Source organism: Microchirus variegatus, assembly GCF_963457635.1.
Source record: "Microchirus variegatus genome assembly, chromosome: 1".
Classification (NCBI taxonomy): Eukaryota; Metazoa; Chordata; class Actinopteri; order Pleuronectiformes; family Soleidae; genus Microchirus; species Microchirus variegatus.
The window spans coordinates 32466225-32491928 of NC_139802.1; the positions used below are offsets into that span (position 1 = coordinate 32466225).

General features: G+C 39.6%; 1 protein-coding gene across 8 annotated transcripts in view; it reads right to left on the reverse strand.

The window, feature by feature from the left end:
• The window catches only part of LOC310937596 (diacylglycerol kinase zeta-like), a 114159-nt gene that overhangs the window by 34967 nt on the left and 53488 nt on the right, over positions 1-25704 (reverse strand). For 4 of the 8 annotated variants that reach the window (XR_014593020.1, XM_083901894.1, XM_083901891.1 and 1 more), the window contains exons 2-25: positions 21301-22488; positions 19204-19312; positions 18999-19094; positions 17889-17966; positions 15813-15869; positions 14883-14951; positions 14455-14526; positions 13402-13518; positions 13020-13091; positions 12446-12544; positions 11677-11759; positions 11531-11591; positions 10753-10866; positions 10400-10537; positions 8944-9022; positions 8763-8818; positions 8415-8477; positions 8160-8233; positions 6530-6641; positions 6002-6088; positions 5511-5623; positions 5040-5140; positions 390-469; positions 88-132 (exon numbers count right to left, since the gene is read on the reverse strand). Coding sequence is in view for 6 of the 8 variants with exons in the window: in XM_083901894.1 (XP_083758020.1) it covers positions 88-132; positions 390-469; positions 5040-5140; positions 5511-5623; positions 6002-6088; positions 6530-6641; positions 8160-8233; positions 8415-8477; positions 8763-8818; positions 8944-9022; positions 10400-10537; positions 10753-10866; positions 11531-11591; positions 11677-11759; positions 12446-12544; positions 13020-13091; positions 13402-13518; positions 14455-14526; positions 14883-14951; positions 15813-15869; positions 17889-17966; positions 18999-19094; positions 19204-19312; positions 21301-22316 (2991 nt within the window). In the remaining 2 variants the exon portion in view is untranslated. Of the gene's footprint in view, positions 1-87; positions 133-389; positions 470-5039; positions 5141-5510; positions 5624-6001; positions 6089-6529; positions 6642-8159; positions 8234-8414; positions 8478-8762; positions 8819-8943; positions 9023-10399; positions 10538-10752; positions 10867-11530; positions 11592-11676; positions 11760-12445; positions 12545-13019; positions 13092-13401; positions 13519-14454; positions 14527-14882; positions 14952-15812; positions 15870-17888; positions 17967-18998; positions 19095-19203; positions 19313-21300; positions 22489-22931; positions 22962-25704 lie in introns of those variants that run through there. The other 4 variants (XM_083901892.1, XM_083901896.1, XM_083901893.1 and 1 more) reach the window with 4 other exon arrangements.

Below are 25704 nucleotides of genomic sequence, written 5' to 3' on the forward strand. Positions count from 1 at the left end.
CATGTGAAAGTGGTCGCTGTTAGTTTCCCATGTGCCTCTGAGCCAAACAAATACCACACTGCAGACTCCCAACATCCAACTACCAACCTGCAGTCCCAAGCATCTAAAGGGGGGATGGACAGAGCAGAAGTCCTAGAGAGGAAGACGGCAGTGTAGGAAGGGTAGAAAGTAGAGTAGTCTGGATATTAAGACATTTTAGGGAACACAAAAGCACTCACACAGCTTCATTAGCTGTACTTCACATTACATTGATTTTTCTGCTTCCTCTATTTTTCCTCTTACTTTGTGTCACAGTCATTTTAGCCCCTTTTCTTTTATGTGACACAGAACCATAACCTTTCCATTTCATCTCTACGCCTCTCCCTCCCTCTCCCCCCTCTTTGTCTTACCTCCTGCAGACGCTGGATGTGTTCTCGGCAGGTCTCCAAGTCACTGTCGCCAGGAACCACGATCAGGCCCAGAGGAATCGCTGGAGATACAGAGGAACAAGACAATTATCCAGCAGCACTTTGACTTCATACGGTCCAGCCCCCAGGATTCTGTGAGTACTGCCAGCTCTAGTGAGGACACAGGATTTGAGATGTAATTAAATAGCCAGCAGCACTAAAGGCACCGGGGACCATAAATAAACAAATACTGTCGAATAGAACCTGTTTTTGTGTATGAGGACACTAAAACACAGCTGTAGTTATTAATTAATTCACTGTTTTTTTGTGAAACCAGTTACGGGTATTCTGAGTGTGAGAGACCTGTTTCAGAGCTGATGTTGACAACTGTGCAATCACATGTGGACAATGACAACACACCCAATGATTCCTGAATGTGTTGTCAGATCTGATCTGCATGAAATGTGTTCTCAAGGAACTTTTTGAGACCAGTAGTTTTTGTACTCTTATCAGCAGCCACTGGTACAATATTACAAATTATTGCCTATTTGTTACATGTTAAAGGTTTAGTGACTAACATTTAGGGGTGTTTATAGGCAGAACTGGAACGTACTAATCATAAGTATGTTTGTAAAATTAAAAATATTAATAATTTGTTTTTTGTAGCATTAAACTAAGCCTTTCATATGTTATATGGCTTTATGGAGATCTGCCTTTTCTTCAGCAGCCTGAATAAACAAATTAGTCAGAGCATGCGTTTTTCACAAATTACAAATCAATGGGGGTTTAATGTTCTCTAATATTATTGCTGTAGCTTTGGAGCCCACTCTAGGAAACACCGTAGATGCGGTCATGGCTTCTATCACCATGGAAAGAGACACAAGTGAGCAACTTCAACAATAATCCCTTCATACAGTACCACAGCCATTTTGACATGTTTCAGCAGGAAAAGCACAAGTGTTACTGAACACAATGCCGAACCAGCATGTAACTGAAGAAGCTAAACGGCAACACTAATTGAACTATTTACACCTGAAATTGTTCCCATTATGACCAAATGGCTGCTGTGCTAAAGGTCCATGATTGGTCAGCACCTGTTTTCTGATGCTAGTGAAGCAGCTCACGGTGATCGGCTAGTTCCTATCAACACATGTCTAACAAAGACATCTACATTGCCAAGCGTGGGCCATCATTGCTGCCAGGAAACAAAAAAAGAACGTATAAATGTGTCTTCCTTTTCACTGATGAGATGCAGCGGTTGAACCTCGGTCCAGCTCTGGAGCTGCCAAAGCTGACGTTCTGCATCTAGATCTTTTATTTCCCCAAATGAGCACGACTAAGCTGGCTTGTCATCACCGAGCCAACGTAGTTTGCTGGAACAATAGAGAGCAGTCCCTGAGGAAGAGCGGGCCACACGGCCGCCCACTGCACCAACGCATCGCTGCTGGCTGAACATCACGCTGAGGAGCTGTCAAACCGAGCAAAGGGATCCTAAGCCCACACACAAACACCTCATTGATAATAAAAACCTTTGTGAGGGAAGCAGAGGCTCCGCTGGGAGTAAGCAAAAGGGAACTTCCCCTAACATAAATCTTTAAAATCAGTCCTATATACCTATATTGCAGTCTTGTGCTACAGCCCTCTGTGATAACCTCCTTCATTTTTAATAGAGAGACAGAGAGCGCTGCACCGATCCAGCTGAACCAACAGGTGCTCTTTCATGAGGCAGATAAAAATCCACAAAAACAAAATTGCTTCTGCTATTATGATAACACTGCAGACAAGTGTGCAGGTAAAACCAAAGGCACCACCTCTATGGACTCTTAAGTCTTCATTGGAATTTGACAAACATCTAATCAGTAAGAATTGCATGCGATACATGGATGATATTCTTCTCTACAGCCGTGACCTAGTACAAAGGATTATCTTATAACATAGCGTGGGAACAAAGGAAAAACATTGATTTTAACTACTTCACAAAATATTCACCTTATAAAATCTACACTAAATTAAATCTACAGCATCTTTAGAATATGTTTGCTACTTTATCTGGCCAAAAAAATGCTATATTTATTTCACTGAACCCCATCAAAGTATTATTTTGTTGCCACCTGGTTGTTCTGGCAAGACAAGTCATTTATCTTGTGTTATTTATCCTGCATTATAGTAATCTGAGCTGAAGTTTTAATCAACCTATTACATGATCATTTTTCTAATGCAATACAGAAACTGTACTTATTAAAGGTCAATTTAAATCTATTTTAAACAGTCTCTCTGTTCTTTCCATGTTCGTGATGGAGTGCAGCGCCTCAGTGAGAAATGGCTTTGAGAAGATATAACCACTGTGCCTCAGGGGGACGTACGAGACATATTTTTACCATCCAACATCTCCCAGAGTGCCACACTTCCACAAGTTGAGAGCCGTGATTGATTTGCATAATGAAAAAAAAACAACAACAACAACACAGTGAGAACAAAGGACCATTTAAAACGAATCAGAACAAACCTTTTTGGATGAAACTTAAAGTAAATGTTGTATTTATTAATATGGATTAGCTGATGTAGGTGTGCATCTTTATGTGCTGTATATATTTCTAACACAGATAACATAGGCTGAAGTCCCATGATACATGAAATGCAAAGCAGGGAAACAAAAAGAACCATGTTGACTTTAACAGGATTACAAAACAAGCTGTGCACAGTGTAGGGAAACGTAACAGTGCCACCCTGTGTCGACACTCTGAACTGGCGTGTGTGTGTGTGAATGTGTTGTAATTTGGCAACAACATGATTTTTGTTAATGCCAATAAAGCCATTTGAATTAATCTGCATTGACAGGCAAAGCCTTCTCCTTCAATATTCTTCAAACAGCCGCGATACAAACCCTGCTCCATTTGTATTTGTGTGTGAGAGAGAGAGAGTGCGGAGGATGGACAGGCAGCTAAAGATTGATCTTGTTGACCTTCATGTCAAGGCCCCACCCTCTAATCATAGAGCTGTTTGACTCCCACTTTAATCTGAAGCTTCACAGTCCTGTCTGAATCTGTGGTCACACACTGACCAGCAACAAGCAACCACATGTGGAAATATATGGTCTGATGCAACAGATTTCATGAAGAAAATGCAATACTGTGCAAAGGGCACTGTTAGTTTTGCTGTTCTGGCAGTGCTATAATGACCATACTGTATTTTTTTATTATTATTATCATCTCAAAAATACAGGAAACATGTATGCAGTTTTAAAATAACACAAGAAAACTCCGTCTACAGGTTAAAGAGTTAAGTATTTAGTGTGACATTGCTTCTCTTAAACCTAGAGTTGAAACTATAATTAATGATACTGATTACACCAGGTTTATTCAAGACATGCTTAAGCATAAGTTAAACTCATTGACAGCTTGATAATAATAATAATAATAATAATAATAATATGAGACTTTCAGTCACATCATTCCACTTCAAATGCAGAATTTGACACAATGCTGGTGGTGCCCTGAGACTTTTGCACAGTATTATCGATTAAAACTTTTTCTGACGAAAGGAAAAAAAGAAGTCATAGTACAGAGTGACAGTGATAGACATCTCACAGCTTCTGAGAATGTTTATCTCCAAATGGTCCTCCGTTTAAAGGCCACAACTCCTTTGCTGATACCAAAGCCAGCATATTATTGAAATATTTTGTGTCTCTACTTTTAGGCAGTTATTATACGTTCTTACCATTTAATCATAACAAATAAAAATGATTTAATCATATCTAATAAAATATTTTTGTGACGCATCATAACTAAATTAAAGCGGAACTAGACCGGAAGTTCCAATCAACGCTGTATTGTAGTGTGTATCTGCGTCATTACCTTTTTTATGAAGCCCTGAAGTTTCGTAACAAACGGTTCAGCCATTGCTGAGAACGCTGTGTTTTATTGTAATCTTGGGCTCAGCGAGATCTCTGAAAATCCCGTTATAGTTAGATAAACACCGGTTCTCCAGAACAGCCGATCGTCCTGCTCCGGGCACTAGTCTGGGCACATCCGGTTGCGTACATTGAACCGCAGAATAAGAATAACGTCTGTTGTGGAGGTGTTTCACGAGCGACCGTGTCTTCTGACTCTGGGTCTGACTCCGGGTCAAAGTCATAAAAGGGACTGCGGCGGGGAGTCGTGACGAAGCTATTTTTAAAGATTGTTAAAACAATGTTTTGATAATGAGTAGCAGTGCATCAACCGTTCCATAGGGGGGAGCTGGACTTCTGAGAGCGGGTGTGCTGATATGTCACTTCCGTGACTTCCGGCTGGGAAACACCGTCAGAAAAGAGGATTTATATCGGCTCATTTACAGCAACTAGGAGGTTTTTGACCATAAAAACAAGTTAATGTATGTAAGTAGACCTCCATAACTAACATACATGTGCAACAGGACCACTCTATGTGACCTTTAACTCTCTAAACATTGCTCTTCAAAATTCTGATATATTGTTAAAGGAACATAATGTTAAGTTCAGAATCAATGCATGTTTTTGTGGTTTTGTGTATCATATTAAGAGTCATGCTGCAATTCCCACCCCGACTCCACATGACATATGCCATGATGAGTTTTTGAAAATGTGATAACCCCCACTGCGTACACGAGTGTAAGTGAATGTGTGTGTGTCCTTACATGCTTGCCGTAGTTTGTCCTTGTCATAGTGCAGAGCCTCGTAATCAGTCATACTGATCCTGCTCACTCGGATCCTCAGTCTCTCTGGGACTGGCTGCTGACTGAGACAGACACAGAAATACATCACTTTTAACAACAAGTTACACACCATAATGCTTCTGACCATGGGGCTTATTTTTGGCTGTGTGTGCTTGAATGTATATCTTCATGAGGACCAAGGACAGGAGCCAGGACATTATGGGAAAGTGGAGATGTGGCTGGTACTCACAACTTTAAAGGGCTTTTCAGAGTTAGACTTGGGTTAAGGTTTGTGTTAGATTAAGGGTTAGGGTTAGACTTTTGGTTTTGGTAATGGGCTAGTGAATGCATTATGTCTTAGTGTGTGTGTGTGTGTGTGTGTGTGTGTGTGTGTGTGTGTGTGTGTGTGTGTGTGTGTGTGTGTGTGTGTGTGTGTGTGTGGTTACTACTCACTCGTTGAGGTGTGGTAGTGAGGTCCGTCGTTTGGTTTTTTGAACCATGTTGGCCTGGTTTCTGAGGCTGATTTGGATGACAGAGGGAGCAAGTCTACACGGTTCACCATCCACCTAACAACAACACAAACCAACCTATCAAGCAACCAAATGCTGACGTACTATTTAAACAAGCACGCTTGTTAAACAATCAACCAACCAACAAGTTGACTAACCAGTCGCTCAATTAGTTACTCAACCGTTCCGAACCTAACATTTAGCCAAACAAACCAGTTAACCAATTGTTTGTCAATAATTATGCAGTCAAACAATCTAACAACAAGTCAACCAATGCATTATTCATCCATATTATTTCATTCATCATCAACACAACAATGTGTCACATTTGTTACAGCTGCTAAAAGTGATTGAGATGTAAAAGCGAGAAAAGAAATCAGCAGAAGCTTCAGGTATATTATAACATGATGACGATGCTCCAGTGATGACATGTACCTGGACTGGGAGAGGTTTAGTTGTGGTGAGGGTGACTTCTCGACACTGGTTCAACCGCTCGCCATGACCGCCGACCTGGAGAGTAGCCTGCACGCACACACATACACACACAGTCTGAGCAATTGTTCATCACAATACACTGTGCCTTTTCACATGAGACACTGAATCCTCCTACACTTTTTATAACCTCAATGCTTTCATTTACAATAGTGGATTCAAATCACAAGTTTCTTAAAGATGTTCCATCTCAGTGTCATCATGACTTTCAGGAGCTCAGCATCTGTTTTTTTCTGAAGGGTAAATCTTGAGGTATTAAAAAACCTTGATGTTGTTCTTTCTCCTCAAACACTACTCTGACCATCTGCTGCACAAGAAATGTGACTTTGTTTTGGGCTTCAGAAACACATTCTTGTGCGAGAGAATACAAAATAATCTTTTTTTATTTCAACACATTAAGTGCTTAGTATTTGTCCATTTTACTTGGTTACTGGTTACCATGGCTACCAGGTCACAGTGAGAGCTACATACCAAAGAAGTCATTGTGAATCCAATGACCTCGATGTATCCATCATCGTGGCGTTGAGGTTCAAAGTCATGGTGCTCGCTGGGATTACCCCAAGGTGTAGTGCCTGCACAGTACCTGAACACACACACATACACATACAGGTGTCAGTGCTCCCACACACACAGCAACATTTAGTGTAATTATCATAATCATCGCCATCTGTGCAACAAAACATATTTCAACAGCAGACAGAAAACTAAAGCTTTAGTGAAACATATTCAGTCTTTGAGAGCTTCACAGTGAATGTTTTAACTCCTCTTTTGCATGATCTATGTTACTTATTCTTTTATACTTTAAGAAGAGTTGCAGCTCATCCATCCATCAATCCATCCATTATCTACCGCTTTATCCTCCAACGGAGGGTCGCGTGTGGTGCTGTGCCTATCTCAGCTGACATAGGGCGATAGGAGGGTGTACCCCGGTTCACCACACAGTTCACCAGTCCATAGCAGGTCCACTTATAGAGACAAACAACCATTCACTCACTCACTCACAATCTCACACCTATGGTCAATTAAGAGTGACCAATTCACATAATACCCAAATCTGCATGTTTTTGGACTTTGAGAGGAAGCCGGAGAACCCGGAGAAAACCCACGCACACACAGGGAGAACATGCAAAGAGTTGCAGCCATTCTGCCAAATAATGTGTGAGAGCAGAGTTCAAACTGACCAGCTCATTGCAGTAAAATGTAAATCTTACATCTTATACATGTATCGTTAAGTAATATTTCAGGGTTTTTTGTTTTGCTTCATGTAGTTTTATGAGCTACAGAAACACACTAAAAACATGGCTGCAAGGAAAAACTACTTTTTTCCACTAAACTAAAGGCCCACCCAATAGAATCTACCCCTGCGGTGGCTTAATTTTGCTGCTTTATCCTTTCTGACAGGAAACCTGGGTTCACACCACACACCAAAGTACATCTACACCAATCCATCAGAATTGTCCATCTACACAAACCTATCAAATGTGGAAGCAGGAGACGAGCAACTTACAATATCCCAGTCAGCTAAAAACACAGAATTCCTCAATAGACTTTGGTGTGTGTCATCATTATCCTAGACTTCAGCAGGTTATCAGTAAAAGTGAGCCTCCATGTCACGTTGTGTAATTGCCTGATAAAAAGATAGACTACTATGATTTTAAAACTAAGGCATCGCCTATACCATATTTAGTATACAGTTATCTGTCTTAAATTATTCATGGAAGATACAATTGAATATTTATTGTTGACATATTTATCCAAATGATGAATAGAGTGATAAATGCAGGATCCCAGAAGCCTCACAGGAGCACAACAGCTCTTTTAAAATGTAATTTCACAGTTTTGATTAAATAACGGATTAAAAGTCTGGATATTTGAAAATTGATGAGATATTTTCAAGTTAAAATTATACAGAGAAGAGTAGGTGTGAGAGGTGCTTGAATGTAAGAGGAAATGTGGAGAGCAGATGGTAGAAGAGATACATATATTTTAGAGCTGACAGTTCAGCCAGAACAATTCAAAAATAATACTTTTGGTGATACACAGTGACATAACAGCACACAGGAACAGGAGACTGCTCCAGGAAAGACTAAGTGCAACTGACCTGGGGATGTTGAGGAAGACCAGACACTGCAGCTTCAAGTCCTGAACCTTCGATGTTAAATCTGTCCCATCACACTGTGGACAGACAGACAGAGAGGGGGGAAGTGAGAGTGATATGGTGACACAAAGAGAGAGTGAGAGACGATGAGGGAGACACAGACAAAAAGAGAGAGAAAGACGAGAGAGCGGCGAGGAAATGAGTCTGTGTTTTCACATGAATGACTGACAGCTATTTATTTGATTGACAGCAACTTACCACCACTTTGATGTGCTTAGACAGGTCTTTGGAGCTTCCCATCAAGAAATCTGAGAAGGCTGTCTGTGTGAGAGACAGATAGAGGGACAAGCAGACAGACAGAGAGAGAGAGAGGGATAGAGGAAGAGAAAGAGTCAGACAGGCATCATCATTAAAATACAGCCACAGTTGGATGGAGCAGTCTTCCACTGCCTCCAGCCAAGTCAGAGTGTGTTCTAAAACTACAACTGTCAATAAACTTCAGCATTTAGTTTCTACTCTACATCCTCTCCCGATTCACATTGTGTTTACTACACACACACACAAAAAAAAACAAAAAAAAAAACTTTAATATGGAGGTGAACTCACCCCAGCATAGAACATCTTATTTCTAAAACGACTGTTAAACTTCTCTGGGTTGGCCTCTAAAACAGAGAAAGAGAGAGAATCACTGAATCAGAGCAAAACATGACTTTTTCTTCCAATAATCTGCACATTGGGTAATATAATATTTGTTTACGATATGTACTGATCATGAGTGTGGATGTACCTCGAGATTCATGGAACTCCAAGGTCACATGGGCATCAAATCCAAGACTGAAGTAATTGTTGAAAACATCTAGAGGAAGCTGTGAGAGATGTACACACACACACACACAACACACACATATACACATGCAACATCTATGTTAAGCATCTTGTTACTGTCAAAACTGCTTGTCAAGAGAAAAAAACAACTTGCTGATGCCACTGCAACTTCCATACAGTTGAATTTTCTTCCACAAGAGCAGTTTTAAAAATACAGCTTTCACATTCAAGTGTGAGGGGAGCCAACAGGAAGCTGGCGGCAGCCCACGACAAGCTCTACTGCTGTAGAACAATACTGCAAATCCCCTCAATAGAGGATTGTTGGCATATGTGCCCAGTGAGCAACTTCTATAGAAGAGAATGGACACATTTTTTTTTATAAACACCATTCAGTTCTGTGAAAATAAATCCTTACAAGTCAACATCTGAGGAGTGTGAATATTTAAATCCTGATAGCTTCTCAGAGTTTTTAAAGAGCTGGATGGAAAGAGGATTGATTAGCTGCTGAACAGTCAACTTCTGCACTTCATGGGGGAGTTCAGGTCTTTTTTAAGGGGCATGAGGATACTGACACATCATTAACATTGACATGCCTCTGCCAAGCCAGCCTGGGACTGGGACTTTCACTCTCACTGATAAAATTACTGATTTTTTAGCCACTTAAAAAAAGGATCACCTGATAAAATCTACACTTGATTAAGTCTAAAATGATAATTGAAGAATATGTTCTGTTAAGTCTGTACACCCTCTCAATTTCAGCTTGCAGTTCAGTTCAGTTCACCAGAATTGCTGGTCTGTTCTGTCTTGTTTAGTAATTTAGTCACCTAAGCAAATCCCCCCAAAAAATGTATAAACACCAAAATCACAAGATAACACATTTGAACTTAGTGAACACCTTCTGTGTGCTGTGATATAAAATCACACATTTTCTCTATGGACTTTGGTAAAGGGAGAGTGCGGTTTAAAAATCTTTGTTTCCAGTCGGTAAAGGCTGTCTAATAACAAGATAAAGCCTTCTGAAGTAGCGAAAAGTGTTTTTCCTTATGTTCCCAATGTTTTCACAGTGAGCATCATGGTTCTCTGTGCATTGAGACAGCAGGGGATGCACAACGTTGAGGTAGTGCTGACTATGAGCCTCATAAAAACAACACTGAACTGTCAATTAAAAGCGTCTCCATACTTTTTGCATTACATGTCTGCATGTGGGTGACTGCACATACCATACATGGATAAATGTTGACTTTTACTTTGAGAGAACCAAAGCAGACCTCTGCAGACTGGTGGAGAATATGAATTGGCCTTTAGTTTGAAGGGTTGATGAGACGGTTAGATAAGGAATGACGTGTCCACAGACTCACAGGTCAGCTCAGACTTAATGCACACGCTGCCTTTAATGCAGGCACCACATGTACACTGACCTTATCAGATTGCTGCTCATCCAGTTCCGCCCCTGCACTGAGATTTGGTTCAACCTGCAGATTCCATCTGTCGAGCTGGACAACAGTGCCATCGTCTACATTGGACAGGATCTTAGACAGAGGTTCATCAGTGTAGCCCTAGAACAGAGAGACAGAGAGACTGAATGCAATATTTAAGTGCTAATATCTAATGTAGAAGCCTGAAATCAATTTTATTTGGTGTTTCTTCTCTGGATTTAGTTATAAATGCAAAGGAATTGAGGATCAGGTGTCACAGCAGATGACTGCACTTTGTGTCTTCTCATAGAGTTTAGCTGGCTGTATTTGTTAGTATTAGTAGTTTTGGTACACACCCCTCCCCAGTTGAGGGTCCTGGCGAGGTCATTTCCTGTCCCCAGTGGTAACACAGCAACAGGAGGTTGAGGGTTTAAACCCAGCTCATCGAGACAAGATAGAATCCAGCCCACCTTGTTAAAAACAAACACAAATGTTACAGTGGTGCCATGTCTTTGTCACCATTAGACAACATGATGTGCTGTGGGCTACAATGATAAACCGAGAGTGAATCATAAACTATTTTAATATTTAATTGATCATTTCAGTCATTGAATGCTCTCCAGATGGTGCAGGAGAGTGAACGGTTGACAAACTTCAGTTTCCTGTTAGTAAAGACTGGAAAAACAGTAAAAGAATATTAAGTTGCAGCTAATTCAATTATTTATTTTGTTTCATTAAAAAATAATAAATGCTTAAAAAGGTCCAATGAGTAACAATAAGGGTAAAAATAAAAAAATTATAATTTGATTTTCATAGCCTTAGAATAAGCCTAGCGTAAGTGTACTTTATTCACTGTACAAAGGCTGCCACCTTGTGTCACCATGTTTCCACAGCAGCCCAAAAGGAGAAACTCATGTTTGTCTCACATATTGAAGCATAATCTTACAACAAAAATTAAGAATTTAAATTATTTCTGGTGTACTAACACCACTTTAATTCCATACACACTGGATTTGAAAAGATATTAAACTCTTTCCAGATATTTTTAATATAGCGTATATAGTTTTTATTATAATAATAACAGAAATGTTCAGTTTATATTTTGTGTGTGTGTGTGTGTGTGTTACTCCTCACAGTGCCATCTCCTCCACATGCCAGGATCCTCAGGTTGTGGACTTTACGATATAGCTCCAAGCTACAAGATTTATGCTGGTCAGTGGTCGGTTGAGTCAAATAAATCTGTTGTATGTTTGTATGTTTCGTGTGTGTGTGTAACCTACCCCTCCGTTGGTCCTCCTTGGCTCAGGTCAAACACCTGTCTGGGGTTCAGATACCACAGGAATGACTGCAGGATCTTAGTTCCCTGTCAGACAGAGACACAAACAGAACACTGGAGAACTACAGTAGAAAGTAAATGAGTGAACACACAAATATACACCTAATGCTCCTAATGGTCTCAATCACAAGTCTCACTTGAAATAAATACAATATTTAGGGCATTAAAAGTCAAAGAGACCATAAGCACTGCATGTATTGGGCATGGATATTAAAGCAGATTCTGATTTAACATCATTCTAACAAGTTGATATAACTTCTAACTTGTATAGCGAGATATAACAACGCTATACTACTATTATTATTATCATTATTATGACAGCAACAGTGTTAACACTGCTAAAATAGACTAGAATAATTCGAGAATGAATACAAAAAATAAAATTGTCTAATTTAAAAAAAAAAAAAAAAGAATTCCTATAAGAGGTTTGGAAACATTCTAGAAAAGTTAGGACGCTAGTTAGCATTAGCATCACCTACAACACCTAACCTGAACTAACCATTATCCTGAATTATAAATATACTACTTCTGCTACCCGTTTTTTTTTTTTTTACAAAATGTTCAACACACTAGCTAATGCTAGAAAAATACATTACATTTTAGTATGGCAGAGGGGATAGGATGTATCATTTGCATAATATCAATGTGTAGCATGCTAAGGTAGTTTTTCCACACGTTTTTCACTCGTCCTACAGCAGTAGCTAAGTACTTACCTGGTTTCCTCCACTTTTTGGGTTGACAAACACCAGCAAAGGCTTCATCAGAGGTGAAGGGATGGGTCGGATTATAAACGGCCTCCACTGTCGTCCCTCCTGTCAGAAGAGAAAATAACCTGCTGACATCTTTTGCAGCACAGTCGTCCAGTAACACCGAATCACCTCGGGCTAGCTTCAAAAAACGAAATAGAGGAACTAAAAAAATATTATATTTTCACTCTTCATGTTTCCTTTGGGATTAAACATACCGTAACAATGAATTCCCCTCATTACTGACCTTATTCTGAATAAGAAATTATTCAGATTATAATGTAATCCTTACAAACACAACTTCTCCATATTTTCATACTTTTAATATGGATAAGTTAATGTTTTAATGGTGTTTTGAGGTTATCATCATTTGTTTTAAATCTAATTAGATATACAACTTGTTCGGCTCTTAGTAACATGTCGACACATGAGTATAATCAAAAAATTATGTTAACAGTCTTTATATTCACATAAACTCAGTCAGTGACATTTTTTTTTCAAGCTCTGCCTCACAGAGTATACACAGCAGTGCAGTACTGACCTCTGCTCCTTTTTTGCTGCTTTTCCTCTTAAACGACGTTCTCTTCTTCTTCTTACTTGCCTTCATAGATGACTGCAAGACACAGATGTACCCTTTTAATGTCAGTTTTCTCTGTCCTTAAATATATCCTTAAAAAGTTTCTTTAAAGCCATTAAGCGGGCCGTTTGTACAGCAGACATATTGACTGGTCACAGACGGAAGATCACAGGTGTTAGTAACAAATTAATTATGACTTTCCTTAGTGATTAGTAACACCTGTGCTTTTCCTCATAACACACATCAAAATATGCATTGTGGAAAAGGGTCCACCAGAAGATATTCATGTTTGTCTCTGGTTTACATAATACCAAACTAGTTCCAGAGAGACTGAAAGCAGCGTTACCTGATGACGTCGGATTCGAATGATCCATGTGGGCGGGACTATGAGGGCGGCATGAGGTCCTATTGGACAAGCCTCCTCAATTTGCTGCAGCATGAAGCAGGAAACCTTGTTGTGATACTGACGAGAGAAACGCAGTGTTACACTTTTTTGGTATTCACTTTGGGTCAAATGCAAACATCTTTTTGAGATGATGAGCGAAAATACACTGTAAATACACTCAAATAAAATATCTACTTTTTATAATCTGGCTCACATGCACAATACAGTTATTAACATTCATTTCAGATAATACCTGGTTTATTTATTTGGATTTTTAATGTTAAAGATAGGGCATTTATTTGTGCTAGAAACATTGACATTGAATATACTGTATATATGGTCAAATTCTGCTATAACACAAATAATTAGGCTTAAAATTTAAGCACCATTAAGTGACTTTTTAAAATGTAATTTGTCAATCCCATGTGTTTTTCAGTGTTTTTAACAGCCTTTAAAACCAGGAAAAGCCACCTCATCACGATATGACAATATCTCAAATCATATTCCATTGAAGAGGTCATAAAACCAGTAACTAAGACCATTAACTTCAACATTTTATTTGTTTACTGAAGTTACTGAATCTAATATTCCCATAATCTTCCTTTCAAACTGAATTTTTTTTGGCTATTCAATATATGTTTACTTCCATATTGGCATCTCTGGGAGAACTGGAATAAGACTATGTACATGCTTTATGTATGGTGTATGGGTCATTCCATTTGAAATCCCCTTCACAGATCATGTGGGAAGTGGAATAATTTGAAGTTCATGAGATGTTACACTTTTGCTGACATTTCTAAAAATTTGACAAACTCATTTGTTTAGTGGATGGTAAGTAACCACAGTATTATCATTTAATTTTACATGTACAGACTTTGGATTTGTTAATTATCACTTGAGGAATAAGCAGCCTACTCCTGTCCACTTTGCCATTGCCTCGTAAAAGTGTTCTTCAGACTTCACAAATTTTAAACATCACGCTTGCGTGTCCAATTTGAAAGCAGCGTTACTTACAGCCTGTTTGCACCAGGAGCAGCTGATGGCAACAATCTCTTTACTGTGGAAACTAAACTTCTGCTGGAAGCCCTGCACAACAACACAAAACAACAACAAACACACAATTAGAAAGATGAATATTAAGTTGGTGGCAAAAATGCAGCTTCATCAATAGATGCCACTAAATACTACACAGTGGTCCTTTAAAGAAGAATTAGGTCATGTCCAATTGCAATTTTGCTGGTTACACAGCATGTAATCCAGGCACAAAGTGAGGCACAAGGCACTAAAGGGTTGTATTTAGCATCTGGATGCTTTGTAGGTGTATTTTGAGAGGAACAGCAATTAAGTGCTATTTAAATGGCAAACACAGGACCTATGGATCTGCTCATGCATGAGGTGAAAATTACAGGTCAATAGAAACCACCGTTAGAATTAACACCCACCTTTCCACACTGTCTACATTTTCCATCTTGCCGTCTCCGATGCACCCAGTGATGACGCACCATGATAGGCTGGAAACAGACACAAAAAATACAGAAAAGATTGGAATGTCTTTTTTGTCATTTTTGACAAAAGTGTGTATTTCTGGCAGAATGTTATAAATCACACTGTGCATGAAAATACTGACACCTATTAAAACTGTATTTGTTTTGTTGCCACAGCCATTTGGAAACAAAATCATGCATTTCATGCTTCATTCTGAGGTCCTGGCGTCTATTTTATTTATTATTTTCAAACCCACACTGATACGCTATTCTATTTTTGCTGTTTGCTCCATCTGTTTTGATATTTTTTTCTGTACATGAAGCTTTTTCCTGTAATAAACGAGCAGAATAAGTTGAAAGGTGACATTAGGAAGGGAAAATAAATTACGAGTGTTACAATTACACAAATAAAAATGGACATTTCACATTTAAATAATAATATGGAACATCTTCTAAATCTCATACTGTAGAATATGCAGATTGATTTCACAACTGTATAATTATTAAAAATAATAATATTTGGTGTTGATGTCACACTCTTAAATAATCATAAAAGTGGCATCATAAAAGTGCAAAGTAGAACCATATAAGGTTCTTCGGCTTGTCCTCATAGGATAACCCTTTTTGGCTTCAGGTAGAACCCTGGAGGGTTCCACCAAGAACCCTTTTATAACCCTTTATTCAGGAAAGGGTTTTTCAGAAGCAAATGGTTCCAGGTAGAACCTCAGCCCTTGTAGGACCCTTTTGGGACCCTTATTTCTAAGAGTGCAGGACCACATACAAGCACATAAATAATACCTTTAAGATTAATGACTATGGAATAAAATAAAAAAGTTAGATTTAATCACTGTAGCTCATCTCTATTGGAGCAGCGGCAGTAGAACTTACCTCCCGAATGTTCCTCGAGCCTGATTCTCTGAAAGAAGGTTTACACCTGAAATTGATCTAGAAGAAAGCAAAGTTAGAGGAGAGAGGAGGACGGACGTAAGTACATACGAGTATCTGGGATTCCTAAATCTGCTGCACGAAATGCATGGCCAGCAAGTGAAAGAGGCTCTGAGAGAAAAGCATGGGCACAACTGTGGAGCCACGGCAATGATGTCTAATGGTCAAAGGTCCACATCCAGGAGAAACATTAGGATTCCCAGGTTTCAAGAAAGAAACAGACATTTATGATGTTTGAACGTTCTGTGGTATCCACTTTATTATCAAAGTGTTCCTCCATGTTTCAACAAGTTAAATTTATAGGGATATTTTGATATTGTTGTATGAGAAACTGACACAGTCAGAATCGCTCTCGCTCAAAACATAACTGCCAGTGTTTTTTTTTTTTTTTTTTGCCAATTCACAAATGGTTGACTGAATAAAGTCTACGAGATCTTAAGAATCTGTTTTCCACTTTATCTCACTGGAAGACAACTGTTTCTGAAAGGAAACTGATGTTTGGAAACAGTTCACTACCTTCACCAAATTCCAGGGACACGGAAGCTGCTTGTCTACTGCTGCCTCATTTAGCAACTTTATATCACTTCACAATCTGAATGACAGATTTCAAACACAGATGTCACAAATAACAATAAATTGAATGTATTAATGTCAGCAGTAGTGAATCAAAACCTGCCGTCTGCTTTTATTTATAAACACTGACTTTCTCTATGGAATTTGGTGTTATTTACGAAGTGAAACAAACTGTAGTTTCTAGTCAAAAAAGGATGTCTAATAGTGGTAAAGATACAGATTTGAGCAGGCTTAGATATGATTTAACAAGTGGCTAAAATGTGTGTTTGTCCCTGCTGGCAGCCATGTTTTCAGCGAGAGCGAGGTGTGTTTCTTAGTGCATCCAACCTCACTTCAATAAACCTGTGCAATCCCTCTAAAAGAGATGGTGTCACAGGAGGTCACTGACTTAATAAAAGTTTGCTTTACTGCTTTGGTACATTAACATCCATCGTCACGCTCACATTCTTCTATTTTCAGAGATATGATCTGACGAAACGTCTCAGAATGAGTCGGACTTGACCTTCGGTAAACTAGATGTTTGGAATATTTCCACAGTTTTTCGGGATCTCCCCTGATAAATGAACACCTGTGGCAGTGTAACTGAAATTCCATACACGGCAAAGTGTGTCCACTGGTACAGAAAATGGTTGAAAGAGAACCTACAATCAAGACTCTTGTAAAACAACCACAAACACATTACCAGTGTGTACAGTGTGTGCAGTGTGTGTCCCTGTGTGCAGCTGCGGCCACCACCGTGTCAGAGAATCTCCTTACACTTAAACCAAAAGAGCCATCCCATCAATCCTGTTAACTTTATCATACCATTATAATTAAGAGTGAAATTAGATGAAGAAACTAAAGAAAGGAAAATGATTTGCAATTTAAAGAAAAGAAAATGATCTTTTGACGACGAATAGAGAAAAACAAGTGGAATTTTTCAGAGGGTGTGTGTTTGACCAGAATCAAATCTCGATTCAATTCACTCATTTTGTGGATTAACCAAAATCTTATTATGGATAAAGATGGTGGTGTAATTATGTCAGATTGGCGGTCACAGAGGAAGAGAGAGGAGAGAAAGTCTGTGGATTTTGTGGGTCTCACTCTAAAGTTGGGGTCACTGAGTGGTAGCGTGGCCTCCAACAGAATGGCCTGAGAGCTGGGAAACTGCAGGTCAGACAGGAGGGCACAGTTAAAGACAACGGACCTTCCATTACTTCAAAAACCAAGCTGAATGACAATGTTTCAGTACCTCATACAACCACGCCTAAACTGAACTATTAAAGTGATGTCAAATAAATTATTATTGATGACATTTGCCTGGTTTGAGAGAGGGTTTAAACATCCTTCTTTTAGTCTCTCTACTTCACCTTTATCAGTCTGGTCTCTCATGTCTTATGGTCTCTCGTCTTCATAAAGCAGACTAAGATTGGAGAGAATATTAGGATTCCCTCAGGTCATTCCTACCTTCTCCAGTTGCTCTATACAGATGGTGTGGGCAACTATCTTGCAAGCGGCGCACTTCCTTCGACTGACTGACTTTTGCTGGAAAGAGAGCGAAAGAACATGGGTTGGTTAAGAAAAAGGAAAAACTGCAGAAAACAAGAACATTAGTAAATGTGTGTTTTGACCGAGAATTATTTTTGTATCCACATAAGAGCAGAGTGACTTTTGAAAGTCTCTGTAATACAGTCCACCACCCCTGGAGGTCAGTGTTGTGCTGCATAAATGGAAAGCTGTTACAGCAGGGAAGCATTATAAAATCAATTTAGTAAGATTGAAAAATCTCTGGATTTTGAGAACAATTTTTTCCATCATTTCCCACTTACGATGTCAGTAAGATACAACGATATTAAAGAAATAACAAAAAGTAATTACAGAAAGATGAAAAGAGGGAACAAAAAGGAGAGAAGGTGGAAAATAACCATGACTACTCTGTCTCTCTCCTCCAACAACACTGAGAGTCTTTTTACAGCTTCAATCCTGTTAACATGAACATCTCAATGAAAGCATGACTGCTAACAGGGACACAAGGGAAAATAGATTTTAGCCAATTAACAATATAGCTCATCTAATGCACCTGCTTTGTATATTTATGCCACATTACCTTGCCATTGAAACTTTCCCATGCCAAACTCCATGAAAATATTAACAATTTTACATCATGGCCCACAGGATTTGTTGATCCATTGCTGCCACTTAAGTTCAAAAGTGTTATTTTTAAATTATTCATTTGAATTTACTTACTGAATGTTGGTCTGGAGAGTCAGCATTTTAGAGACTTCAGTTTCCAGTCAGAGAAGGATATTTAAGTGCATAAAATCGTGTTTTTTTTCTTGTCCCTAGTTGGTTCTCAGCACAGTCAGCTCTATGTCAGTACTTCATAGAAACAGGTTTCACAAAGCCTGATCTATCACTTGAAAATACATCACTGGTATCTAGGAGACTACTACATGACATAAATCCACACTGCAGCATCTAAATGCTACTTACAGAAGACTGTTCTGTTGTGAACACAAAGAGGATGAGACAAGAGGGGGAGAAGTGGAAGGAGATAATGAAGAGGGAGATACTAACCAGAGTTCTGGCGATACAGAGTTGCTCTCCCACATAGCAGTAATCTCCAGATGCATTCGTCTCAAACCAGATATGATCTCCATACACAGCCGAATCCTACAGAGAAACACAGATACAGAGGGTTCAGGGAAGCACCAGCAGACAAATGAAAAACAGATTTAATAATAGGCGAAATCACTGTGGAATAAAACATATTCAGACTCACAGTCCAGTCCACAGTGCTACGTATTGTTGCTTCTGGGTCGGTCCTGTTCAGAGAGGATGAGCTGGGTTGACAGGGCAGTTGGTGCAGGCCGGACTTGAGGATTGCTTTCCTGAAAACACAAGGACAGTGTGAACCTGCAGTATTTTCAAGGAGGAACTTCACTAACAGGAATTTAATGTTGAAGAAGCTAGGTTTAGTGAAGCCAGCTGTTAATCTGAGGGTCTGGAGGTGCTTTCATACATGCATCGAAGTCTGGAAATTCTCTGGAGAACATTTGAGAAGTTCTGCAGAAGCCACTATGGACTTTTTTTTCTCCAGAATTTCTCCTCTAAAGTGTAAACTCCAGAAAACGTCTGACTGAGGAGGAACTCCATAATATATGCTCCTCCCACTCGCATGAATTCTCCAGCTGCTGCAAACAACTCATTCAGACAATCCCCAACTGGGTTTGTTATATTGTGTGTTATAATGTCCACACCCAATATCTGAGGAAAAAAAGATGAAATCCCAGATAAAGGACAACCAAACTACCACCCATGAGGTGAAGCGGGAATATCCTGTTTTCATAAAATTAAAATTAAAAATTATTTATCGCTGTACTCAAAATGTAAACACTGGCATGTAAACAGGTCAAACACCAATATAAACAATCACATATTCTCGTGGTAATGTTAAATAATGGCATGCTTGAATTACTTATATATTTAACTTGAAGAATCTAAGCCTGGATCATAAAGAGGCAACAGTGATCGAGATTCTCCTTTACAGTTTTGATCCACACAGAATTGTGCGAAATGTAAATGACATTTTTAAACAAGTCTACCCTTTAATGCAAGACCTTTCATGTCTTCATAAATGACACACATGTAAACTGTATCACAGTGTTTATGGAGCTTTTGGTGTTAATGGGGAAATGATTTATGATGACGACCTTTTCCTGTGGTTTATTTTAGGCACAGTAACAGTTTCTGTGCGATGGATGCCAAGTTCACAATAAAATTAAATAAATACATCTGAATGTCCTCATAACACAGACAAATCAGCAACAAAAAAAGTCTGAGGTTTGTTCTCAAACGACGTCTGCTGTTAGAGATATGTTAAAAACAAACGTAATCTGGTACTGCACCTATGTTCTCTATGAAATGGAATTAAAAAACTGTGTTTAATTATGTGGAAATGCAATTTTTTAGAGACAAGGTTGAGATAGAAATCCAATTTGGGCTACAGCTAAGCTTATTTTTCTGTTGATTATTTCCTTGATTAATCAATGTCGATTATTTATTGTCCAGTCAGTTTTAATATTTCTTATGTGGAAAGAAAGCCCATCAATCCCAAATCAAGTAATCATAGCAATCCTTGATATTATCTCGATATATTTATAGGGAGCGCATCAATATTGAGTTATGGGAAAAACCCAATAATTATATATTTTGTTGTTAAAAAGGAGGTTGTAGATTAACTTGCCATTTCCTTATAATGTTGTTGACATAATTTGATATTCAGGGAAAACACCTATTTTAATGACTGCCCAATCCAAACTGAATCGGAGGCATTACATAATGTGATCCAGTTCATTTTGTAACCAGATCTTTGTGAACATTTATCACTCAAAGAGCTCATTGTCAGGGACACCAACTACTGTATGAAAGCATTTCCTGCTCTTGGTAACTCCTTTGTTTCATATCACAAAAGCAAAAGGCTCGAGGGACAGCGGTCATTTTGCTTATGTGCGTCTGTACCAAATAATTACTCAACGATCACACAATAGGGTTGGTAAATAATATCACAACTAAGAAGCTCCATTCAACCCTGGGAAAAGACTCCACGGCAAATACAGCCTATGGAAGCTCAGAGAATTGCCAGGATCATTTTTCAACTTCTTTATTCATCTGTAAAACAATGTAGAAAACTGCAGTATTTCACCTGCTTGTTCTAAGAGCCAAATAATGTTTGGGTTCTGCAAATCCTGCACGTGAATCCCCTTACAATGACTCAATTTATCAGGAAATTCGTTTAATTAAATTTTAACTTGAAATGTTAAACCAACACAAGCTCACTCTGTTGTTCTTTGTGTGTTTGTGTGTTCATGATACATACGAAAGGAAGTTCTCCCATGTGTCCAGATAAGGGTCGTAGTATATGGTTCCCTCGTGTCCCCCGAGAGGTGAAGAGCAGCTTTTTTGCAGTGTTGACCCAGTGGAGGTCACATAAGTTTCAGATGCTCCAGGATCGGGGCTCAGACTCGCAGACGACAGCTGACCCAGGCTGGGGCTGGTCATGGAAGTCGGGATGGGTTGATCTGAAGGCTGGCGAAGCTGACTGGAATTTAGACGATTGTATCGACCATAAACTCCATATGCTGTCTCACTGCTCTGAAGCACAGAGTCTGCTGGGAGGAGGTTGGTGGAGTTTCGTCTTAGACAGCGAGGAGGGCGAAGTAAGGGACGGCTTTTGTTTTTTTTTGCATGGGTTAGGTGCATTTGAGGTGTAGGCCTAATGTTTGCATCTTTCATTGCAATGGTTCTGCTCTCCACTTCTTCATCACTCCCTTCGTCTACATCCGACTCAGAACAGGAACACAGAGCAACGTCTGGCTCCTCCTCCTCTTCATCTTTCAGTCCTTTTCCCATCTGGACCAAACTCGCAAGTAACATAGAAGATCCAAGTAAGTGAGGTTCAATGGATTTTATTTTAGAAGAATGTCGACACCGCACAGGCAACCTGTGTTGTACACAGGAGATGCTGCCAGAGGAACGACGAGCGTGGTGAGGTTTGTGCTGAAAAGCTCTTCTTCTTCCTCTCTTGATGGCTCCATCTTCTCTCCTCCCTTCTTTGCCCAGTTCTTCTACTGCCTCACCGGAGTGTGCCAATCCCAGCCTTTGTCCACTGGCCACTAACAAGCCAACACTGGGTCGTCTGCGCTGGTCACCGCAAACTGGAGTTAAAGCAGTCGAGGGGCGTCTCGACTGGACTAATGCTACAGAGGGCAGGCCTACACTAGAGCGCCTTCTGGCTTTACTGGCCTGAACAGCAGGACCAGGCTGACGCACTGCAGGATACTTCTGTCTTTTTCGGCGATGGCCGAAATGACGGTGGAAGAAGAAATCCATCATGATTCAGTGCAATATGGAGGGTGCAAAAGTGATTTGGGGCATCAGGTAAGAGGTTCAAGGAAATAGCATCCAAGATAAATGAGTTTCAATAAATATAATATGATGGTCCAGCATCTTCTGATGACCTACTCATCCACCAGCTCTTCATCTTTCCAGTCTTCCTTAACAAAGGCTGAAGGGGCAAGTAGGTGGTTTTGAAATTCAAATCCATTTTGTTTCATTAAACAAAGACATTAACAAACTGTTTACACAAATCAGACTCAAATACTACTACAGTCTACAGATAATTTGTCACCCAGACAAATCCCAATAGATGAATTCTCCCCATGTTTTTAATAATCTGGTTCACTGATGCAGTGCTGCTCCATTCAAAGTCACAAAAAGTCATCAAAACACCACTGGTTCCCACAGTATTCACAGTTTGATTGAACTGTTCCTCAAACAAACTGTTTACTGACACTCTTGGTGTCATGGCTGCATGAGTAGCGTCTTATGTTCCACATGAAAATAGAAACTGTAGCTGGTTAGAATTTCCTCTTAAAACCCCTAAAATATCATCTCATCCCTCTTTTTCCACATATAAGTCATAAACCAATCATTGCCAAATTTAAGTACCTTAAGGTGCGTCTCAGTGAAGAGAGTGGGTGATCAGGAAGAGAAAGGGCAGCGCAGCTTCTCATGCTCATGTGGTTTCATACGTCACAAAGAATTATGAAATCCTCTGGCTCTAAATGTGAGCAGCATGGGTGTGAGAATGTGTGTAACTGAGACCAACTTTAACCACAGTCTTTCTGCCAGCGTTTGCCTGTATACGTCTGCTTATTCTGGTGAAATTAAAAAGTTTGGACCGATTTTTTTCACAATATTGTTGTGCATCAGTAGCAAATTCAAGGAGCCGGTACAGGTATGAATTTAAATGTGAACAGCACCAAACCTACTCCTTCCAAATTCCTTTCCTTGACCACATGATTTTGCAATTGCAGCCTTGGTTCCTGTGACTATTGGGGTTGAAAAGTCCATAAGACTGAGACTTTCCCATACTTGCCAGGAAACAACAGTTGCCTCAGAGAGATGTTGTTCTTCTTTATTTGTGTAGGAAGTTTCAAGATATTTCAAGATAAAAAAAAAACTAAAAAAACAGCTCTCTGACTTGTTTGTCGATGGCCTCTGTCGGGTGAGACCCTTGCCTAAAGTCCATAAAAAAGGCTTATTCCAAGGCTGTGACAACTACGTTTGGCACATATTTCATTATTTTTTTGTCACTACGAGCCATGAGGTACAGTATCTGCTGAAGCTGACTTTGCTAAATCTGTGAGTGTCAGGTTATACTGTCACAAGCAAAAGCTAAGGCTGAAGGTAAACTGAGAACGATTGGGGTTTTGGAAAATGCTACCACTGAAATGACAAAATGTTATAATTTTTCTGTAAAAGCCTTCATCCAAATGACCAGTGTGTAAGAATTATTGACATCTAATGGTGAGACGGATGGAGATTGGAACCATAGGAGGACTCATCTGCTCACCCCTCTCTAACCAAAAGGAACTACAGTGGCTTTCAGATACCAGAAAGGATGTCATTCTTCTTTGTTTTCATCATAAACTTCCCTTTCAAAAATGCAAAAATACTGCACACTCTCCGGCTGGCAGCCAAAGATGGCTGCCTCTACAGAGCAATGATCATTTTATTTTAAAATGATCATAAACTCTCGTCTAAATGTTACACACTGGACTAAACTGTAGTTTCGCGCTTTAATAAAAAGAGCTGTGTGGCTACCTTGAATTAAGGGAAATGCACACAAATTTGGTTTCTGTATTTGCTTCTTGATTGTTCCAGTGAGCTTACAAGAAACAGAGTGAGCGAGTCGAGGCCTCACTGCAGACCACACCACCACAAATTAACTGCCATATGTACCACAGGTGACAGTAAAGAGCGCGGCACAGAAACTCACACGGTGTCATCTCTCATGTTAATGAGACACGAGATGAGACCTGCGCGTGGTAAAATGTGCGCTCGGCTTCGAACTCCTAACAACTGAAACCACCACACACACACACACACACTGACAGGAAGTAGCATCAGCACACTGAAACCTCTGCTGCTCACTTAATCCCCACCGGTGACATTAAACACAGAAGCTTTCTGTTGCCTAATGCTCTCACTGAAAGGTCAGGGTTGACACAATATCTTGCTTTCATAAAAAGCAAACAGTCAAGTTACTGGAGTATGGAGTCAGCTACCGTATGAATTTCTTAGAAAAAATACAATATTGCATGGAGCAATTAATGCCTGATCACAATTGCAAAAAAACAAGCGCTTACGTCCTTTCCATCTCACCCTCTCTCCTTCCTCAGTGATTTTTACAGTCTTGTATAAAGTACTTGAAGTATCTTACCAGAAAATGACTGATAAAAGTTGGTCACCGCAAACTGGAGTTAAAGCAGTCGAGGGGCGTCTCGACTGGACTAATGCTACAGAAAAATGCCCTTGAAAAACCCTTTTTTTCGGGAAAGGGTTTTTCAGAAGCAAATGGTTCCAGGTAGAACCTCAGCCCTTGTAGAAGGACCCTTTTGGAAACCGTATGTCTAAGAGTGCACTGTTGCCTGCATCAATGAGTTCAAATTAGTTTTTTTTTCGGTGACCTCTGTTAACGTTTACCTAAGTGATTCAAACTTACCAGAGGCTGCAGTAGATGAGCGACTGATGTTTGCCTGCGAGCTAAAAATAAAGAAGGAGCTGATTTTCTTTATGAACAGTGAGCCATTTACAAGCTTCAGTTTCCAATCAGAAAAGGTTGTCTAGCACTGAGACAAGTTGTGGATATATCAAAGATATCATAGCACAACCACGATACAACCACAATTGAACTATACCTTTGCTGTATTGCCAATTACTATAATCAGAGATACGAGGCTATTATGTTCTCTGAGTGTGAAAATGTGTTGAAGTTGCTGCATAAAGTTGCTTCCTTCCTGTCACTTTGAGAGGACAGGAAGTGCAGCGAGTGACTTTTCCCACAGACCACTTATTGGCTTGGGAGCAGCAGAGCCAGCAACGCCTCCATTGGACAAATGTGTGTACGTCTGTCCTCGAAACATCTGGGTGGAAGTGCACTGCAGTCACAGGGACACAGTCAGGGGACATTACACACTTCTGTTAACTAATGTTCACAAGCGTTTTGATGTACGGAGGCACACCTACTGTGAAACATTGCTGCCAGAACAATGAAAAACTGAACAAAAGGATAAGTTTGCAGGTTTATCTCAATCTTGAACATATTTTTTCAACTGGTAACAGAAGCATGTACATTGCTCACTCACCTACACCAAAGTCAATAGAGAAAATCATTATTTATGGCTCGCAGGGACACAGGAGGTGCTGGTCTACTGCT